The sequence below is a fragment of the Arachis stenosperma genome, chromosome 10 (assembly GCF_014773155.1).
Source record: "Arachis stenosperma cultivar V10309 chromosome 10, arast.V10309.gnm1.PFL2, whole genome shotgun sequence".
Lineage (NCBI taxonomy): Eukaryota > Viridiplantae > Streptophyta > Magnoliopsida > Fabales > Fabaceae > Arachis > Arachis stenosperma.
The window spans coordinates 131,384,075-131,404,237 of NC_080386.1; the positions used below are offsets into that span (position 1 = coordinate 131,384,075).

A 20,163-nucleotide genomic window follows, 5' to 3' on the forward strand; every position below is an offset into this window, starting at 1 on the left:
CTATTTCAAATTTTCTCATTTAAGATGAATTAGAGAAGAATATATAACTAGATTAGAATGTTTTCTACTAGTCTTATATTATTATTGTTGTTGTTGTTCTTATTATGTAACTGCTTTTTGGGTTGATTTGTTGCTACTTGCTATTTACTGGTGGGTGCATTGTTGATTTGATGAATTATTTTATTGTTGGTTTTGTTGCTGGCTTGCTAAAATCCAATGCTAAACCGTCCAAACTATATAGCTTGATTATGCATGATTAGGTAGAAGCTAAGTTGGGGATATGTATCCCACATATTGAGTATATGAAGTTTTTTATGTATCTATTTGAGCATAATTTTAATATACAGAACATGGATGCTTTATGTTGTTTTCCTAACTCGCATTCTTTGCATAATAGTATGGTAGAATTTTTTTTATTTAATTGAAAAAACCGAACAAACTGAACCAAACTAAACCGATTTTAATTGGTTTGATTTGGTTCGGATGACCTTGACAAAAAAACCGAACTAAACCGAACCGCACTTTAATTAGACGATCGGATCGGATGGCTTTTTCCTCAAAAACCGAACCAAACCGCACCGCGAACACCCCTATACATATATACATAATTTCTCTCACCAATTGTTAAACAACATTATATTTATTTAGTTAGATATAACATTATTTCTCGTATTTTAAAACAAAATATTTGAAGTTGCTAGCAACACATGTGGTAGTGTAGGTGGCATGGGCACCACTCATTTTAATATTTATTACCAGTGAATTAAGAGGATTATCGTACCTATTAATTTTTTATTTAATATTATAATATAACAAATATGAAATTGGATAAAGATAATTAATAAGTATTTTGCTCTCTTAAATAATTATTGTCTCGGGATAAGTCGAAATCAATCTAATAAATCGATAACTATAAGTAGAAATCACTTTAAATAAATTGATAATTATAAATTAAAATCAGTCAAAACATACGGACAAATAATCAACTATAAGTTTGTTTAAAAATATACTAATATAAACAATACTTTTTCTAATGATAAATTTATCTAATTTTATTTTTTAAATTATCAAATTAATTTTGAGGGCTAATTTTCGTATCTCTAAATTATAACACAATTACATCTCTTATATTTTGTCAAGTTATAACTCAATTTTTATAAAAACTCAACTTAAAAATAAACAGGTTGAGATTAAGAGCTATGATCTGATCATTATAATTCAATAACTATAAACTATAATTCGAAGATTAAATCAAAAGAATGTTAGAATTTTTATGACTCATAAATTATAAACACATAACTTGATCGTTACATTTATAACTTGGCCATTATAATTTGGTCCATTTCGTATTACTCGATAATGAGCACCTATTATTCGGGGAATAAATTTTGACGATCCATTACCTATAATTCGCCCAACGAAACTTATACCTCAACCCAAATTTGCTTATTGATGTGTTAGTTATAGTTCGATCCAATTTTATCTACTGATCTATTAGCTATAGTTTTGGCTAAAATTTACCTATAAATTGAAAATTGAATAAAATAAATAAAATATATCTATTTCAGTTAGAAAGAATTTTGGTTATAACGGAATCATCTGAACACACGTAGAGAAGTGATTATCAAAATACTAGGACCACGAGATAACCAACTATAACATAATAACTCTATAAATACAAAACTCTAAAAACATAAAAAGTATATTATTCACTTTTAATAACTTATATCTCTTCTTATACTTTTTTTTTTATTTGAGCGTTTCGAGTCTTTTTATATACTCTTAAGACATAAAACTTCATATAAATAGAAAAAGGAGTTATATCTTAATATTAGAAGGAGTTATAGCTCCACTCATATTATTGTGCAGGAACAACATTAAAAATGCATAAATAATTAAATTTAAAATAAAAATTAATAAAAATGAATGAAAATATGATTTTTTTTTTCAAATATAAAATACAAGTACGTATATCCACGAACCTTATTTGGAATAGTTTCGTTTTCCGTTCAACAGTTTTAATTGGAAGCCAAAATATGTTTTTGTATTCAAAGCACCTTTCATTTTCTACATAATGAGCAAATAAAATATTACTATGGACCTAATAAAAATTCTTTGCAATTCTGTGTATAATTCATCATAAATAAACTCTTGCATCTTCACGAATTATAAAATAACATTCAACAAGGAATAAGAGGTTAATGTGTCAAATCAACCAAACTTAAAATGATCGATTAATAAAAAATGACCAAAAAATAGTTGTAAAAAGCAGGCTAAAAATTTCGAATATAGCCCCCTAAAACGGTGAAATTACACGAAATGATTTAGTGAGGAGATTTTCGTAAATACGAGCTTGGAAAAAATTACTATTTACAATTTTAGAGAGATAAAACTCACCATTAGTGATTTATGAATATAAAAATATCATATAATACTCTGACTTTTGTGAATTAAAATAATAAGAAAAAATAACATTTTTCTTGTTTGTTAGATCTATAAATAACGCTTTTCTTTCTCTATTTCAAAAATGTATATTCTTCTTTTTTGTAAGAGTTAAATCATTACCCTTCAGTTCATTTTATTAGATACTCTTCAATAATCATTATATATACACTAATTAGTGGTAATTATTTGGTTGTTTAAAAAAATGAAATAATAATATAAAATGTATATTTATAATTAATATATTAATTTTTATTTATTTTTAATATTTTATCATTAATCATGAAATATATAAAAAAATAAATTAAATATGTGTTAAATTATTAAAAATAAATAAAATGTATTATGATAATACTAAATATATATTTTATATTTTTACTATTATATATAATTATAATGTTTGTTAAAAAATATTTTATTCAAAAGAAAATGAGTGTCATTTAGACATTTTATAAAAATAAAAATATTATTTTTTATAATTATGTTATATATACATTAAAATTAGTTACTAATATAAAATATATATTAAAATATAAAAATATATTAAAAATAAATTAAATTACGTATACATATATTTATATACAAATATGTTAAGTCACCAAAAAAATATATAGATATATTAATAACTAATTTTAGTTACTAGTTTTAACATAGAAATAATATTTTTTTATATTTTTAATTAATGTATAAACTCCTGCGATTGTTGGGGTTTATTAGAAGGACTAAAGGAGTGGCTAATCAAGTCCAAGTATCCAGCCCTTTTAACATTTTTTTCTACCATTTCATTAGGATAAGAAATTATTCCTTGTTTTGAAAAATTTTGTTACATTATATGAGTTATTGTCAAGAACTTACAGGTTTATATGAATTAAAATAATGTTTTTAGGTTTTTTTGAAATTGCCTGTGTTAAAAATTATCGGTAAGCAATAATTTTAAAGTTAATTGTGATGCAAACTTGTATATGAATTTAAATTTAGCGGGATTTGTGTGTATTATTAGAGATTTTAAGGAAGATTAGATCTCGAGCTGCTCTGGAAACATTCTCCCTTGGTCTATCATCAGATGTGAATTATTTGCTGTTTGGAGGGGGCTAGTTTTAGCTTGAGATTGCAGTTTGAGGGATATTATATGTGAAACGGATTGTCTTGACATTCTGCCCATCATGCATGAGCTTACAAGTGGGTATTCATCTGAAGTAATAGAATTGGTTCACAAGATTAATGAGTTTTTATCTCGTCCTTAGCTTGTTCACGTTGAATGGGTGTTTCGAGAAACAAATAGAGCTACGGATTAGATGGTTAAATATAATGTCAAGAATAACTCTAATCATATTATTTGATCTAAGCCTTGTGTTGATTTTCAACAAATCATCTGCTCGAATTTAGGATAGTTTTTGCTTTATTTCTTTCATTGTTTACGCACCAAAAAAATATATGTGATCTTTTCTTATTCAGTAGTCAGTACACATAAATACATACTAAAATTTGCCGTTTTATGTATTTTATCCATTTTCCAGGCTTTTGCAGTTTTAACACTTATCCATTATTACCAAATGAATATATTCAATTATAATATATTATCTGGTTCCGTAATTTATTAATATTTGTTTGATATGATTAGGACAAAATATCTTTTACAGGTAGGAAATTGAAAAATAAAAATAATGTTTTACTTGTAATAAAATTGACATTAATTAGAAATTGGAGGGGAATCTAAATGACGGGAGTAGATAATGATAGGTCGAGTTGCATATAGGAAAAAGAAATATTTTTAGCTAATATATAATCAATAACTCTTATTTATTTATTTATTTATTTATTTATTTTTCTAGAAAACCACAAGTATATTTGTCGGTATGTAGCTAATAATTAGTTTTGTCCATATATTATTTACAAAATTATTAGTAATGCATTGATTCTGATCAACCACATATTGAGATAAATATATGATTTATTAATTTATATTTATAGCTAAAATAAAAAGAAACATTTAATGGTAGTCTAATAAAAATAAAGAGACTAATTTTAACACAATAACACTAACACTAACAGTATAAAATATTTTAATCAATTATATAATTATATTCATTTTTTTTATGATCAATTATATAATTAACAAAAAATAATTGTTTTTAGTGATATAACAGCACGTAATTATATATATATAAAATTATTTTATATTCACAATATATTAAAATTAAATTCTAAAATTAAATTTTTAATAAAAAAGATGAAAAAAAAAGAGATAATCCCCTGCTTTTGAAAAGCAAAAAGGAAAGAATAATCGTGTGAAACATAAAAGGATAAAAAAATAAAAAATACGATAAGAATCTGAACGTTTTTGAGAGAACGAAAAAATAGCTGTTATGTGACAACTGTTTTAGAGTGTTTCACAGTTGAATGCTGCTGATCCATATATAAATAAATACATACACCATTCTTCCTCTGCTTCCTAACTTGTCTCTCTCTCTCTCTCACTTTGTAAAGTGGTGAGCATCCAATTTATTTATTTATGAAAACATGCTTTGTATATTTGATATTAGGTAAAAACTTAAGTGCAGTTGTATTGATAGTTGAGAATCATTAGATGATTTGACTGATTTGATTAAATTTTTATCTAACGACTCTTAGCTATTAACTTCATATACAATCGACTGCACATGAGTTTTTAACTTGATGTTATCATCATCATCATCATCATCTTATTATTAAAGCTTTTTTGTTTGATGAAGGTGCAGTAAGGAAGAGAAGAAATGGGCAAGATTCCCATGTTTTTGGTGGGGATTATTTTGATAGTGTTAGGCATGGCAGCAGAGGCAGAGTACTTGAAATATAAAGATCCAAAGCAGCCATTGAATGTTCGAATCAAGGATCTTATGAGCAGAATGACACTCCAAGAGAAAATTGGCCAAATGACTCAGATTGATCGCACTGTTGCTTCAACTGATGTCATTAACAAGTATTTTATCGGTAAGAGGTCTAGAGTTCAAATGCTGTCGTCGTAAATTGTACGACGACAGACAAATAAATTTATTAGATTTGTCAGCCTTTAAATCTTTTTTTTTTTTGTTTATAGGGAGTGTGCTAAGTGGGGGAGGAAGTGTTCCAAAGAAGCAGGCTAGTGCAGAGGATTGGATTAACATGGTGAATGATTTTCAAAAAGGTGCTTTATCAACTAGGCTGGGAATTCCTATGATTTATGGAATTGATGCTGTTCATGGCCATAACAATGTCTATAAAGCAACCATTTTTCCTCATAACGTTGGACTTGGAGCCACCAGGTTAATCACTTCACGCTAGCATCTTTGTATATTTAGTATTTTTAATGGTAAAAGATTTTTTTCAATGATATAAGATTATTCATTTTTTTTGTCTATTTAATTACTGGTCAGATTTTAATAAAAATACTGTTCCTTAGACTTTATCTATTGTGAACTATTAGATAACAAAAATATCAAGAAATTATTAGAATTTATTGTTTTTAGTTAATATTTAGTTATAAATTCAAATTTTTTAATGTAATTTTTTTAGTCTAAAAATTTAATAATATACTTTATTCTATATTTTTAAATATTAATAATTAATTAATAAAAAAATAATAAATTTTAATAAATTTTAATATTTTTTGTTATATAATTTAATATATTAATTGAATTATTTAATGATTCAAAATATGACCTTCGCATAAAAATATTTTTAGAGAAATAGTCACTTTGACAATTTTAGTTTAACACAAATCTTGAATTAACTAGCTATTTATATAAAAAAATTAATCAAAATTAATTATTTGAATAAAATATATATTAAAATATAATATATTTTAATTATGATGATTTTATATAAAATTGATAATTAAAAATAATTAAATAATTTAATTAATTTGACTATATTTATATGTAATGACTCTTAATTATTAACTTTAAGTGAAGTTGACTATATTTAAATTTTTACCTTTAATTATGCTTGATTAATTGATTTAATGTGTCAATATGATTTATTATTTATTGGGTAAAGTTGAAGTGTGTAATGTCATTTGTCATAAGTGTTATCATTTAGTGGAGGCCAAATGCCTTTGGAAAAGGACTGTTTGCCTGTTTGGGTTATTCGTATATATATATATATATATATATATATATATATATATGCTGGGGATGGCACCCAACTCAAATAAATGATAATTAATTATATAGACGAATTAATAATTTCAACTTAGTTGACCAAAGTGGTGGAATGCGCTTTCCAGAAATGATGATTCCATGGATATGAATACGTGCACGTTCCAGAAATTCGCAATAATAATAGGAAAATGACATTCCTACATTACTTTTCTTTAATACATTCATTTTATTATTATTGAAGAAAATTGTATAAGTTGTACAAAGAATTAGCTTTATATTTGAATTTGGTTTGATAAAAGTTTTTAAAGTGGTATTTATGTTTTTTAAAAAATTTAAAGTCCTTATTTTGCGTCATGTATTTATCGTTATAGTTTTTAAAAGATTGGAATATTTTTTAAAACACTTAAGAAAAAATTTTCTAAAATTAATTTGTATTTTTAAAATATAAAAATTTAATATCATTTCATATGTTAATTAATTTTTAAATTTAATACATATATTTATATTTATTATAATATTTTTAATTTTTAAAAGTTATTTTATTAAATTCAATTGATGTTGTTTGTATTTATTAAAAACTATTTTTAATTTAATTTACCAAATATAAATGTTACCATTTTTAAAAAACTATTTTTTGACGGTTAAACTTTTATAACGTTCGTGCATACAAATTTTGTGTTGGCCTGTTGGGAATTGTTGTTTCGTTGTTTTTCTATTATACTTCTTGTTTATTTTATTAATTGATTCTGTAAGCTAATATTAAAATTAAGGGAAAGTATGCACACAATGGAAGTTTAGGGAGTATTAGAGATATAACCATTAGTGTTACTTTTTTTATCAGCGTAAATATCTGGGATGAGTAATATCATGACATGGTATTAGAACTTTAAATCCGAAAGGTAATTGGTAAACTTCAAAATCAGTTTAAACTTTTGGGATGAGTAATTTTATGACGAGATATTTATTATTCTTAGTATCCAGATGTACACATGGTATAAATAAGCCATTAACTCCTTAACAGGACTCTTGAATTAAAATTTGACTTTCTAATTGAACTCTTAAGCAGGGATCCAGCATTGGTGAAGAAGATTGGAGAAGCAACTGCACTTGAAGTTAGAGCTACTGGGATTCCATATGTTTTTGCACCTTGCATTGCGGTAATCATAATTCACAATATACAAAATTTGTTGTTATCTCAATGCAATTCTCTTATTATGCCATTTGTGTTTGTAAATAAAGGTTTGTAGAGATCCAAGGTGGGGTCGGTGCTATGAAAGTTATAGTGAAGATCATAGTGTTGTTCAAGCTATGACTCAGATTATTCCTGGATTGCAAGGTGAAATCCCTGCAAATTCACGCAAGGGAGTTCCTTTTGTTGCTGGAAAGTAAGAATTCAAACCAATCATACGATATTTATTTGAGTGAATACCTCATTCGACCCTGATAATTATTTCAAAAGAATTAAGAGGATCTTGACAAAAAAATATTCAACTTAGTCTCTGATCTTCTTTTTGGGACTGATTAGTCTTTATGCAAAAAAAAAAATAACATTGATTTTTTTGGTACAAGAGCTCATGAGTCCCATAAAAATAAAGTTTAGGAATCGGATTAGGTATTTTTTTTTTTCAAGAATTTCGTTGTCTTTTGACATAAATGTCAGAGCTATTTAGGGTTTTTTCTCTATTTTTTTTCTTAATACTCAATTAAAAATGTTTGTTGAAAATTATTAAATGATATGATATATTTTATTATATTGTTTATTTTTGTATGAGTAATCATATTTGGTTTTTTTTTTTGTTTCAAAAATATTTTGGTCAATTTTTGTTGTAATATAATCTTTCATAAATAATTTTTTTCTATGCACAGAAAGAAAGTTGCAGCTTGTGCTAAGCACTATGTTGGTGATGGAGGAACCACTGAAGGAATCAACGAGAACAACACGGTGATAAACAGACATGGCTTGCTTAGCATTCACATGCCAGGCTACTATAACTCAATCATTAATGGTGTTTCAACTGTCATGATCTCTTACTCTAGCTGGAATGGAATCAAGATGCATGCTAACCGTGACTTAATTACTGGCTTTCTCAAGAACACTCTTCGCTTCAGGGTAATAATAATTACTCTGTTACTCTCATAATTACTATATATATTAATGGAGACCTGTAAATTATTCTCTGCTTTGTTGCAGGGTTTTGTGATATCAGATTGGCAAGGAATTGATAGGATTACTTCCCCTCCTCATGCTAACTATACATATTCCATTGTTACGGGAATCAATGCTGGAATTGACATGGTACCCAACATTCTCAATTCAAACTCTTTTTTAAATTATAAATGTTCTTGCACCGATGACCAGAGCCTGGCCTCAAAATGGACTAATCCTATCAGGTGGTCTGTTTATCCGTTTAAATTTTAAACAGACGAGTTTTATTTCTAAAATTAAGTTTGTTTAAATTTTAGATTAAACGGGCTAAACCCGATTAATCCGAAAAAAATAACAGGTTAAACGGGCTAATCCGCAGACTAAACAGGCGGCCCATTTTTTTTTTTTTAAAAAGTAATATTTTGAGGCAATATTTCTCCTGAATCAATCTGAAAATTTGACCCATCAACTAAAACTTATTTTTTTTGTCAAAATATTTTCAAAAAAAAAATCCAGACTAAAAAAATTATGACCCGCAAATGAAACATGTTTAAATAGGCCGACTTAAATGATTTAGACGGTCCCATTTGACAGCTCTATGAGCTTTTTGAGATATAATTCGTCTTGAATAAGTGCAAGTTGTTTCTTCTTTTGTGAATGAATTATATTACGTAGCTTTGTCCTTAAAAAAACATTCCGATACTAAAGTCAATAAATATAGTGCTTCATAATTTCACATAACACGATATCTTGTCTTACTAGCTGTGTTAATGATGCAGATAATGGTTCCCTATAACTACACTGAATTCATAGATGGCCTAACATCTTTAGTGAAGAACAACTTCATAGCCATGAGTCGAATTGATGATGCGGTAAAGAGAATCCTAAGGGTTAAGTTTGTGATGGGTCTTTTTGAAAGTCCATTAGCTGATAACACCCTAGTTGACCAGCTTGGAAGTCAGGTTAGTTAATCATTTCTTTACTTGCCATTATTTCTATTGATGGTTTATGGTTAGTGGTTAACTAGATTGGCGCCATAATTTGATAGGAGCATAGAGAATTGGCTAGGGAAGCTGTGAGAAAATCATTAGTCCTATTAAAGAATGGTGAAGATGCAGATACACCATTGCTTCCACTTCCTAAGAAGGCTTCAAAAATACTTGTTGCTGGAAGTCATGCTGATAATCTTGGTTATCAGTGTGGTGGTTGGACCATTGAATGGCAAGGACTAAGTGGCAACAATATTACCTCTGGTATAACTTACTTTTCACCTCTTATTTATTCATCTGCAACTGACTCTTAAAATATAGATAAAAATGGGATAGGTAGGAGCGAATTTTAGCATTATTCGACTCGCCTCGTCCTATCTTATTTTATATAGATTCTCTCCTGTTATTATCTGTATATAATGCAATGCGTACCCTTTTATTTTCAGTAGGGGTGGCAATGAGTAGGGTAGGGTAAGGTTTGGAGCCAATCCCAACTCTACCCTACTCGCTGGTTGAGAATATTCTAACCCTAATCCTACCTGCTCTTAAATATCCCTGACTTTTATGTTAAGAAAAGATATTAAATTATCAATTAATGATCTTCTTTCAATGATTAAGAATCTTTTATATGTAGTGAGAGGTCTTTGGTTCAATATCCACACATATTTCTATATAAGTATATAACATATACATATATAGGGTGCGGGTTGGTCGGATAAGGTTGAGACTCAACCCACACCCTACCCGACCCGCATGAGAATCCTACTCCGCACCCTACTCTACCCACTGCGGATCGGATTGGCAACCCTACCCGATCGGGTGGAGACAGATTGGACACCCGCGGATAGAATACATATTACCACCCCTAATTTCCAGGATATCTATCTCTTACATTAATTTTTTTTATCAATTTTTGCCCCGCCCTGATCAGATAGAGCGGGGCAATTAAGGTTTGTGTTGCCATTGTGTTGTCGTCTCTATTCGAAAATGCAATATTAACATTTCTCTTATTTATAGGTACAACTATTCTAAGTGCTATAAAAAACACTGTTGATAAAGACACTAAGGTGGTTTACAAGGAGAACCCTGATTTGGAGTATGTGAAGTCCAATGATTTTTCATATGCAATTGTGGTAGTTGGAGAGCATCCATATGCAGAGACATTTGGAGACAGCTTGAACTTGACAATACCAGATCCTGGTCCACAAACCATAACAAATGTGTGTGGAGGACTGAAATGTGTTGTTGTAGTCATCTCTGGTCGCCCTGTGGTTATACAGCCATATCTTGACACCATTGAAGCACTTGTTGCTGCTTGGCTTCCAGGAACTGAGGGACAAGGTGTTGCTGATGTTCTGTTTGGTGATTATGGTTTCACTGGCAAGCTTTCAAGAACATGGTTCAAGACAGTTGATCAGTTACCTATGAATGTTGGTGATTCACATTATGATCCACTTTACCCGTTTGGATTTGGCCTTACAACCAAACCCAACAAAGTTGTATAGGGAACTCAACTTCAAAGCACCTTTTAACATTGTTTAGGTTGTGTTTGGTAATTAAATAGGATTTGTTCTAATAAACCAGTTTCAAAATTTAAATAAGCTATTTTATTGTCTTTTTTCATATGAAAAGACATTTATTTTCCAATGTTGTGTAAATTTTCTTGAATAAGATATAATAAAATAACCTAATATTAGAATATCCTCTTTTACTTTTTTTTTTTCATCTTACTATTTTTATTGCAAAGAATATCCTCTGTATTTTATGGACTATTTTAATTTATATGTGAATATACACCTTTTATCAAACTTCCAAGTGAACTTCAACCCATTTATTAGCATCCACTTAGTGTTTGGGTAAACTTTTAATTTTTATTTATTAATTATATTTGGATATAATAATATAAAAATATTTTTTATTTATTTGTTATGTTAAAATATTTTTTTCAAAGTAAAAATAATCTTTTTGAAAAAGATATTAATTATATCTTTTAAAAAAGAGTTTGAATTTTTTAATACTTTATGTTTACTTAAATTTTTTTTCCAAATATACTAAAATTAAAAAAAAAAGTATTGAAAAATATTTTTTCTTACGGCTTAATAATATCCAAACACACACTAAAGCATGTTCCTGAAGTCATCATAATCAAAATCTGCATTTTCAGGTGCTACCTTCCCCAGGCCACCATTTCACAAACAAGATCACAATGCTAAACTGGCGTTTGACTTTATCACTACTACTCTAAATACCCACATGGTTAATCCTTTGAATAAGGAATTAATAGAAAAATGAAATATATATATATAGAGTAACAGATGAGCAGGAAAACTACCTTGAGCTGGGAAGCACGTTTCCCTGATCTTCTCCTCAACGCATTCTCCATGTTTCATGCCAAGGAGCCATTGACTCTTTTATTTTTTTAGTTTTCCACTTATATCCCTCAACTCGACAAGTCAATGACTAATCCTTCGCGGTACTAAGTTCCATTTAAGGGTTTAATTTGCCACTGTCTCATGGATTGTTGCATGCACATGACAGGATTCGAATCCTGACACTTGTTTAAGCGGACTAGTAACCCAACTTACTTAGTATTTCTCTTTTATAATTAACTTGGTACTTAATTAGCCGCCACTATAATAATTAGCCGCCATTATAATAATAATACTACTACTTTAGAGCTAAATTCTTATTGCTTTGATCTGTTGATCTATATATACAACAGTGACACTGAGCTTGAGTACACGCACTATCATAAGAGAGCAGCTGGGTTGTCTTTGAGTATACACTCCACACTTGTAAAGTGGTGGTCGGTAACATACATTTTTATTTATTTATTTATTAAGGTATATTTTCAAGTTTTTATAGTGATTACAGAAATATTTATAGATTACATGCAAGGTTAAAACAATTCTAGGATAGATACTAAAAATGTTGTTGTCTACCGAAATCTAATCTAATTTGTCGGAAATTGCCAAAAAAATGTGACGAATTGTGTAAATCGTAAGATGTAAAGGTGGAAATTCACGTGAAATCGACTTCACGTGAGTTTCTACCTTAGAATTAAAAAAAAAAAAGAGAATTTAAGTTTGTTTCTTATTAAGACAAAGATCCTCTCGTTTTGTTTGTTTACTAAATGTATTAAACTTTTGAATGCCACTAAATGATTCAACTTGTGTTGCAAGTTGAGACCTGATGGTTTTTTAAATTTTGTTGTGAAGTTGTGTTGAGAAGAGATGGCGAAAATTCCCATCTTTATGGTGGGTTTTTTGCTATTGAACTGCTGGGTAGCCTTGGCAGATGTAGAGTACTTGAAATATAAAGATCCAAAACAGCCTTTGAATGTTCGAATCAAGGATCTCATAAACAGAATGACTTTGGAGGAGAAGATTGGCCAAATGGTGCAGATTGATCGCACTGTTGCATCGGCTAATGCCATTAACAAGTACTTTATAGGTATTTGAAAAAAATAATATTGAAATTTTAGACCGTCTTTCAATCATGTATGTATTACTACATTAGTAAACTCGTTATTAAAAAGATAGTCTAAATTAAACTTTTAAAAATAAATTTATTGTTATCACTCTAGGGAGTGTGCTAAGTGGGGGAGGAAGTGTTCCAAAGAAGCAGGCTAGTGCAGAGGATTGGATTAACATGGTGAATGATTTTCAAAAAGGTGCTTTATCAACTAGGCTGGGAATTCCTATGATTTATGGAATTGATGCTGTTCATGGCCATAACAATGTCTACAAAGCAACCATTTTTCCTCACAACATTGGGATGGGAGCTACTAGGTAAAATTATTCTTGTTCTCTTTTACATATAAGATTATTTTAAGTTCAAATCTCAAGAAGAAAAATGATCTGTTTAATATGAAATAAGATTTAAAATAATAAAAAAACATTTTTTCAAATCAAACTTACTCTTACTATCTATTATGCATGATGTCAACAAAAGGTTTCTAATGTTGCCATTGTGCTTTATAAAGCGTTTAATCGTACTATTTTTCAAATTAGAAAGTAGTGTTTTGATTTTGAGTTTATGTAATGTGTTTGGAAAAAATCTCAAAAGAAGAAAAGTGAAAAGGTTTGAATATTTTAAAGTAAAGAATATCTTCATATATTTTTAATTTATAAAAACAAAAATATTATCTATTAATTAAAATCAGTCATTAGAAATAGCCACTATATATTTTATATTTTAATGTGTATTTTATACTAATATTTGATTTTAGTATATATTTAATATGGTTGTTAAGTAAAAATATTGAATTTATAAATTCTTTTGATAGTGTGAAAGAAAATTTGAATAATACAACTTTTAGGAGTTTTAAAATGATATCAACATATTATTTTTATTGACTTAAGAACAACTTAGGTAGCATTTGGCGGAGAAACAAAAACGGAAAGACTGAGACGGAAAGATAGAGATTAAAATAAATATCTGTTTGATGCAAAATAGGAGACAAAAATTGAAATAAGAATAAAACTCTAATTTAATTTTCACGAAGGGTAAAATTAGAATTAATTAATTGAAATGAGGGTATTTTAGGTATAAAATGTTATTAAAGTTTCAGTCTCCATCTCTAAAAATTTTAGTCCCCTGTGTTTCTACCTTTTGGAAGTACTGAAATACTGAAATTTTAAAGACAGAGATAGAAATTTTAGTATCAATCTCTAAACCAGCAAATACAATATTGAGTCTCAGTCGGTCTCTGTCTCAGTACCTCAAAACAAACGTTACCTTTAATGTACTAGTTTGTGTTTTTATTTTTTATTTTTATTTTAAATTTTTTTATTTTCTGTATTTTATGAAAAAAATAAAAATAGTAAAATAATAAAATTCTATTTTTTTGTTTTCACCTTCTATTTTCACTTTGGTTTTTTCACAAAATCTAAAAAACAGAAAAACATTAAAAATGAAAATGCAAACTTATTATTTATGTTTTAAGAAACAAAAAATATTATCCGCAAACTAAAATTAGTTACTATATATTTATATATAAATACATATATTATTTAATTTATTTTTAACATATATTTTATATTAATATTTCTTCTAAAATATTTGTGGGAACAAGCAGAGACCCAGCGTTGGTGAAGAAGATTGGAGAAGCAACTGCACTTGAAGTTAGAGCTACCGGAATTCCATATGCGTTTGCACCTTGCATTGCGGTAATCATAATTCACACTATCCAAAATTTGTTGTTATCTGAATAAATTTCTCTTATTATGCCATTTATGTTTGTAAATAAAGGTTTGTAGAGATCCAAGGTGGGGTCGGTGCTATGAAAGTTATAGTGAAGATCCTACACTAGTCCAAGCTATGACAGAGATCATTCCCGGATTGCAAGGTCAAATCCCTGCAAATTCACGAAAGGGTGTTCCCTTTGTTGCTGGAAAGTAAGAATTCATACCAATCATATCATATATTTAATATTCAAATAAAAATGTGGAGCATGTTTGTTTGTTTGTTCAGAAAGAATGTAGCAGCTTGTGCTAAACACTATGTTGGGGATGGAGGAACCACAAAAGGAATCAATGAGAACAACACAGTGATAGATAGACATGGATTGCTTAGCATTCACATGCCAGGCTACTATAACTCAATCATCAAGGGAGTGTCTACTGTCATGGTTTCTTTCTCGAGCTGGAATGGAGTTAAGATGCACGCTAACCGTCAACTAGTCACTGGCTTCCTCAAGAACACACTTCGTTTCAGGGTATAATAATAGTTTAATTACTTTGCTGGTCTTTATAGTTTTGTCAAATTTTTAATTAAATTTCTATATTTTTTTTTCAATTGAGTTTTTATACTGTTTTAATTTTGTAATTAAATTCTTTTTATATAAAAAATGTTAAAATTAATAGAATATTTCTCTAAAAAAATTATGTGATCAAAGATCTAATTAGTTTTTTAATTATGGATATCTTAAATTTGGGAGACATATTTAGTTAACTCTAACATTTTCTACGCTAGAAATGACTTAATTACAAAATTAAAAATAGTGTAGGGATTCAATTGAAAAGAAAAAAAACATATATAGACCTAATTACAAATTTGACGAAACTATAGAGACTAACAAAATAATTAAACCTATAGTAATTAACTTATTGCAAATATTATATTATAGAAAAAGTTTTTAAGGTTGACCAAATGGGTGGAATGACTATCTCAATGCCCAAAATATTCACAGTTTTTAGTATCTTATCAATGGCTTCTCTTGCATTGCCAGGCATGAGCGGTTTTGTTGCAGAATTGATGATTTTTTTTGGAATACTAACCAGTCAAAAATATCTTTTAATGACAAAAATACTAATAATTTTTTTAAACACAATTGGAATTATATTAACTCCTATTTATTCATTATTCATGTTACCGCAGATGTTCTATGGATACAAGCTTTTTAATACACCAAACTTGTATTTTTTTGATTCTGGTCCGCGAGAATTATTTATTTCTATTTCTATCCTTATACCCGTAATAGGTATTGGTATTTATCCAGATTTTATTTTCTCATTCTTGGTTGACAAAGTTGAAGCAATTCTATCAAATTTTTTCTAAATTTTTTTAATGAAAATTAATACAACTCCCCAAAAAAAAGAAATAAACCACATAACAAAATTGGAATTAATTATATGTAAATATGTTTGTTGTTTGTGAGAACCCCTTGAATCATTACATTACTACTTGATTTAAAGGATTCTGGACAATTCCATTTTTTCTTTATTCTTTCTATATTCATATCAAATATATATATATAAATAGAATATCGAATATATACTAAAATTTCTTATATATTTTATATATTAGTATATTAGATATGTATATATACTTATCTCTTATAATGTATATATACTTATGCTTTCTTTATTTGTATTTGTTAGAGGTTTTTTCCTTAATTAAATTCAATTCAATTAGATGTAAATGAACCATAACTGTGTAATCCTATACCTAATAGATTGTATATATATATATGTTGAGATCAACAGATACAGATTGAGGTCAATGACTAAAACTACTGGAGCAGTGTTAGTCCTAATATATTTGAAACTCTTCCTATATTATATTATCATGAGTGTTAAACACTTTGGTTTGTTGCAGGGTTTTGTTATATCAGATTGGCAGGGAATTGATAGGATTACTTCCCCTCCTCATGCAAACTATACATATTCCATTCTTACTGGAATTACTACTGGAATTGACATGGTAAACATTGACATTTTAAATTCTTTAACTTTATATTGCTCAAGCCATGCTTTCTCATTGAGTATGGTAATCCTGCAGATAATGGTTCCTTTCAACTACACAGAATTCATAGATGGCCTAACCTCTCTAGTGAAACATAATTTCATACCGACGACTCGAATTGATGATGCAGTGAGGAGAATTTTAAGGGTTAAGTTCATGATGGGCCTTTTTGAGAATCCACTTGCTGATTACAGCTTAGTCAACCAACTTGGGAGACAGGAGCATAGAGACTTAGCTAGAGAAGCTGTAAGGAGATCATTAGTCTTGTTAAAGAATGGTCAATATGCACATAAACCATTGCTTCCTCTTCCTAAGAAGGCTTCAAAAATACTTGTTGCTGGAAGCCATGCTGATAATCTCGGTTATCAGTGTGGTGGTTGGACCATTGATTGGCAAGGACTAAGTGGAAACAATCTTACCACTGGTATATATAGACTTACTTCTCAATTTTGTTATTGTTTTTTTCAAATGAACATAAAAAATGTTGATTCTTTAACATGTATTCTATACTGATGACTGAATTCGCAGTTGATTTTTCTATTTCTAATACACAGCATGGTTGTATTAACATTTCTCTTATTTTATAGGCACAACTATTCTAAGTGCTATAAAAAACACTGTTGATAAAGACACTAAGGTGGTTTACAAGGAGAACCCTGATTTGGAGTATGTGAAGTCCAATGATTTTTCATATGCAATTGTGGTAGTTGGAGAGCATCCATATGCAGAGACATTTGGAGACAGCTTGAACTTGACAATACCAGATGCTGGTCCACAAACCATAACAAATGTGTGTGGAGGAGTGAAATGTGTTGTTGTAGTCATCTCTGGTCGCCCTGTGGTTTTACAGCCATATCTTGACACCATTGAAGCACTTGTTGCTGCTTGGCTTCCAGGAACTGAGGGTCAAGGTGTTGCTGATGTTCTGTTTGGTGATTATGGTTTCACTGGCAAGCTTCCAAGAACATGGTTTAAGACTGTTGATCAGTTACCTATGAATGTTGGTGATTCTCATTATGATCCACTTTACCCATTTGGATTTGGCCTTACAACCAAACCCAACAAAGTAGAATAAGAACTTTAATAAGTGTTAGCCAGGCACCAAGTACCATTCTTGTGGTTGTGCCTGGTATTTTCGATATCAACTATGCTAAATGTACACTAAAATCAGCCACTAAAATTAGCTATTAAAGTAGAATACACATTAAAAATGAGTTAAACTACACATGTATTTTTGTATACAAATACATGGTAGATGATTTAAATGGTTAATTTATTGTCCAAATAACATTTTTGTTTCAATAAGATAAACCAAGTTATGCTTTTGGCAATTGTTAGGTTTGAAGCCTTTACTCCTGTAAACCAATTTTTAATTTCATAAAAGAAATTAATAAAAAGATAAAAAATTTGATGTTGATTTTTATATCTATTTCTTTCTCACTTAGAAGACATGATATGTATTAATTAATACTTAGATACTAAACTTTATCATGTGTTTGGTCTTACATATGCATGCATTATCTTCAGCTCTACAGGTCAGAGATAGTAAAATAGATCCATAATTCTCACTTAAGAATTCATTCTTTGTGCTAGGATTGGCTTGAAACCTCCAAATTGATGGAATAGAATGCAATTCTTGAGTCTTGTAGAACACTAAATTGAGTTAGGCTTGGTGTATGAAAATATAAACATCTTTTGTTTTTCGCTTTATATATGATAAATAAAAAGAGGGAGTCACTGAGATAAAGATATTTAGGTTTAGACTTTGGTTCGGTGAAACTTTTGAAAAGGTACTTGTACTCTTTAAAAGTTCAAGCTCTTCATTTTATATTTGGTAAATAAAAAAAGATCATGTACTTGTGCTTGTAGCTTTTAAAAGATGGGAATACTTTTGAAAGCACCTAAGATAGAGCTTTTCAAAATTGATTTGTACTTTTCAAAATTTAAAAGTCTAATATAACCTCATATGTTAACTAATTTTCAAATTTAATACTTGCATTTAGGGCTGGAAGTGAGCCGAGTTGAGCCGAGCTAGACCAAGCTCAAGCTCGGCTCACCAAAATTGAGCTTGGCTCACTGCTCGGCTCATTAACAATCGAGCCTACTTTTTAAGCTCAAGCTCGGCTCACCGAAAGCTCACGAGCTGGCTCAAATAATAGAAACATAAATACAAAATCTATAATTTTATATCAATAAATTATAACTTATATATTTTAAAAAATATTTAAAAAGAACAATTTTATATATTGTTTATCTATCAATAAATATAAATTTTTATTTATATCCTACATCAAAATTATATGTAATAAATAAATATAAAATTTTAAATAATTAAGATCATTAATATATATAATTATATATTACTATTTCATATGTATATATATAATATTAAAAGTATAGACTAAATACATATAGGATATGTGTATTAATATATATATATAATCGAGACAGCTCACGAGCTAATGAGCTGAGCTTATCCAAACTCAAGCTCAGCTCATTTAATTTATGAGCTCAATTTCAGGCTCAAGTTTGGCTCACCAACTCACGAGCTTAGCTTATCGAGCTATTAACGAGCTGAGCTCGAGCTGGCTCATGAGTTGGCTTGACTCACTTCCAACCCTACTTGCATTTATGTCTATTATAGTATGTTTAAATTTTAAAAGCTATTTTACCAAACACAATTGTTGTTGCTTGTGTTTATTGAAAGTTATTTTTAATTTGATTTACCAAATATAAATGCTACAATTTTTAAAAAGACTTATTTTAAAAGTTAGTTTTTATAAACTGCTTTTTAAAAGTAAAAGCTTTATCCAACTAAAAAACCTTTTTTTTTTAAATATTTTTTAGTAATTAAAATTTAATACATATAATTGATTAAACCATAATTAATATATATAATAGAAGTATTTTAGTCATTTTTTATAATATGGTTATTGTAGTCATTTTCTATAAAAAAATTAATTTAGATCGGTTCAAGGTTTGGTTTACTGTTTTTTTGGCCAAATCAATTTGTCTGAACTAGTTTTGACAAAAATAACACGGTTTAATTGATTATATGTATTAAAATTTAATTACTAAAACATATCTTTAAAAAAAGACGTTTTAAACATTTTTATTTGAGTGGCTCCTATAAAAAGAATTATATGTTTATACTTTTAGTTTTAAAAAATTAAGAATGTTTTTAAAATCATCTACGAAGATATTTTTTATAACTAACTAT

General features: G+C 28.4%; 2 protein-coding genes across 3 annotated transcripts; both read left to right on the plus strand.

Moving 5' to 3' along the window:
• The first annotated feature begins 4,741 nt into the window (after window positions 1-4,741).
• LOC130955272 (uncharacterized) lies at window positions 4,742-11,377 on the plus strand. Of its 2 annotated transcripts, none has more exons than XM_057882102.1 (10): window positions 4,742-4,931; window positions 5,181-5,412; window positions 5,519-5,723; window positions 7,627-7,717; window positions 7,800-7,945; window positions 8,427-8,670; window positions 8,752-8,856; window positions 9,486-9,668; window positions 9,755-9,959; window positions 10,713-11,377. In XM_057882102.1, the coding sequence occupies exons 2-10, from the start codon at window positions 5,196-5,198 to the stop codon at window positions 11,198-11,200; spliced, it is 1,884 nt and encodes a 627-aa protein (XP_057738085.1). In that variant the 5' UTR covers window positions 4,742-4,931; window positions 5,181-5,195; the 3' UTR covers window positions 11,201-11,377. The 2 variants fall into 2 exon arrangements, with proteins under 2 accessions (XP_057738085.1, XP_057738084.1); XM_057882101.1 differs by having other exon boundaries at window positions 4,800-4,931; window positions 5,175-5,412.
• A 1,083-nt stretch (window positions 11,378-12,460) lies between these two features.
• On the plus strand, window positions 12,461-18,264 carry LOC130955271 (uncharacterized). The gene is made up of 9 exons (XM_057882100.1): window positions 12,461-12,501; window positions 12,914-13,148; window positions 13,282-13,486; window positions 14,776-14,866; window positions 14,949-15,094; window positions 15,171-15,414; window positions 16,797-16,901; window positions 16,980-17,367; window positions 17,531-18,264. Exons 2-9 carry the CDS (start codon window positions 12,929-12,931, stop codon window positions 18,016-18,018), a joined length of 1,887 nt encoding a protein of 628 aa, XP_057738083.1. The 5' UTR covers window positions 12,461-12,501; window positions 12,914-12,928; the 3' UTR covers window positions 18,019-18,264.
• The last annotated feature ends 1,899 nt before the right edge of the window (window positions 18,265-20,163 follow it).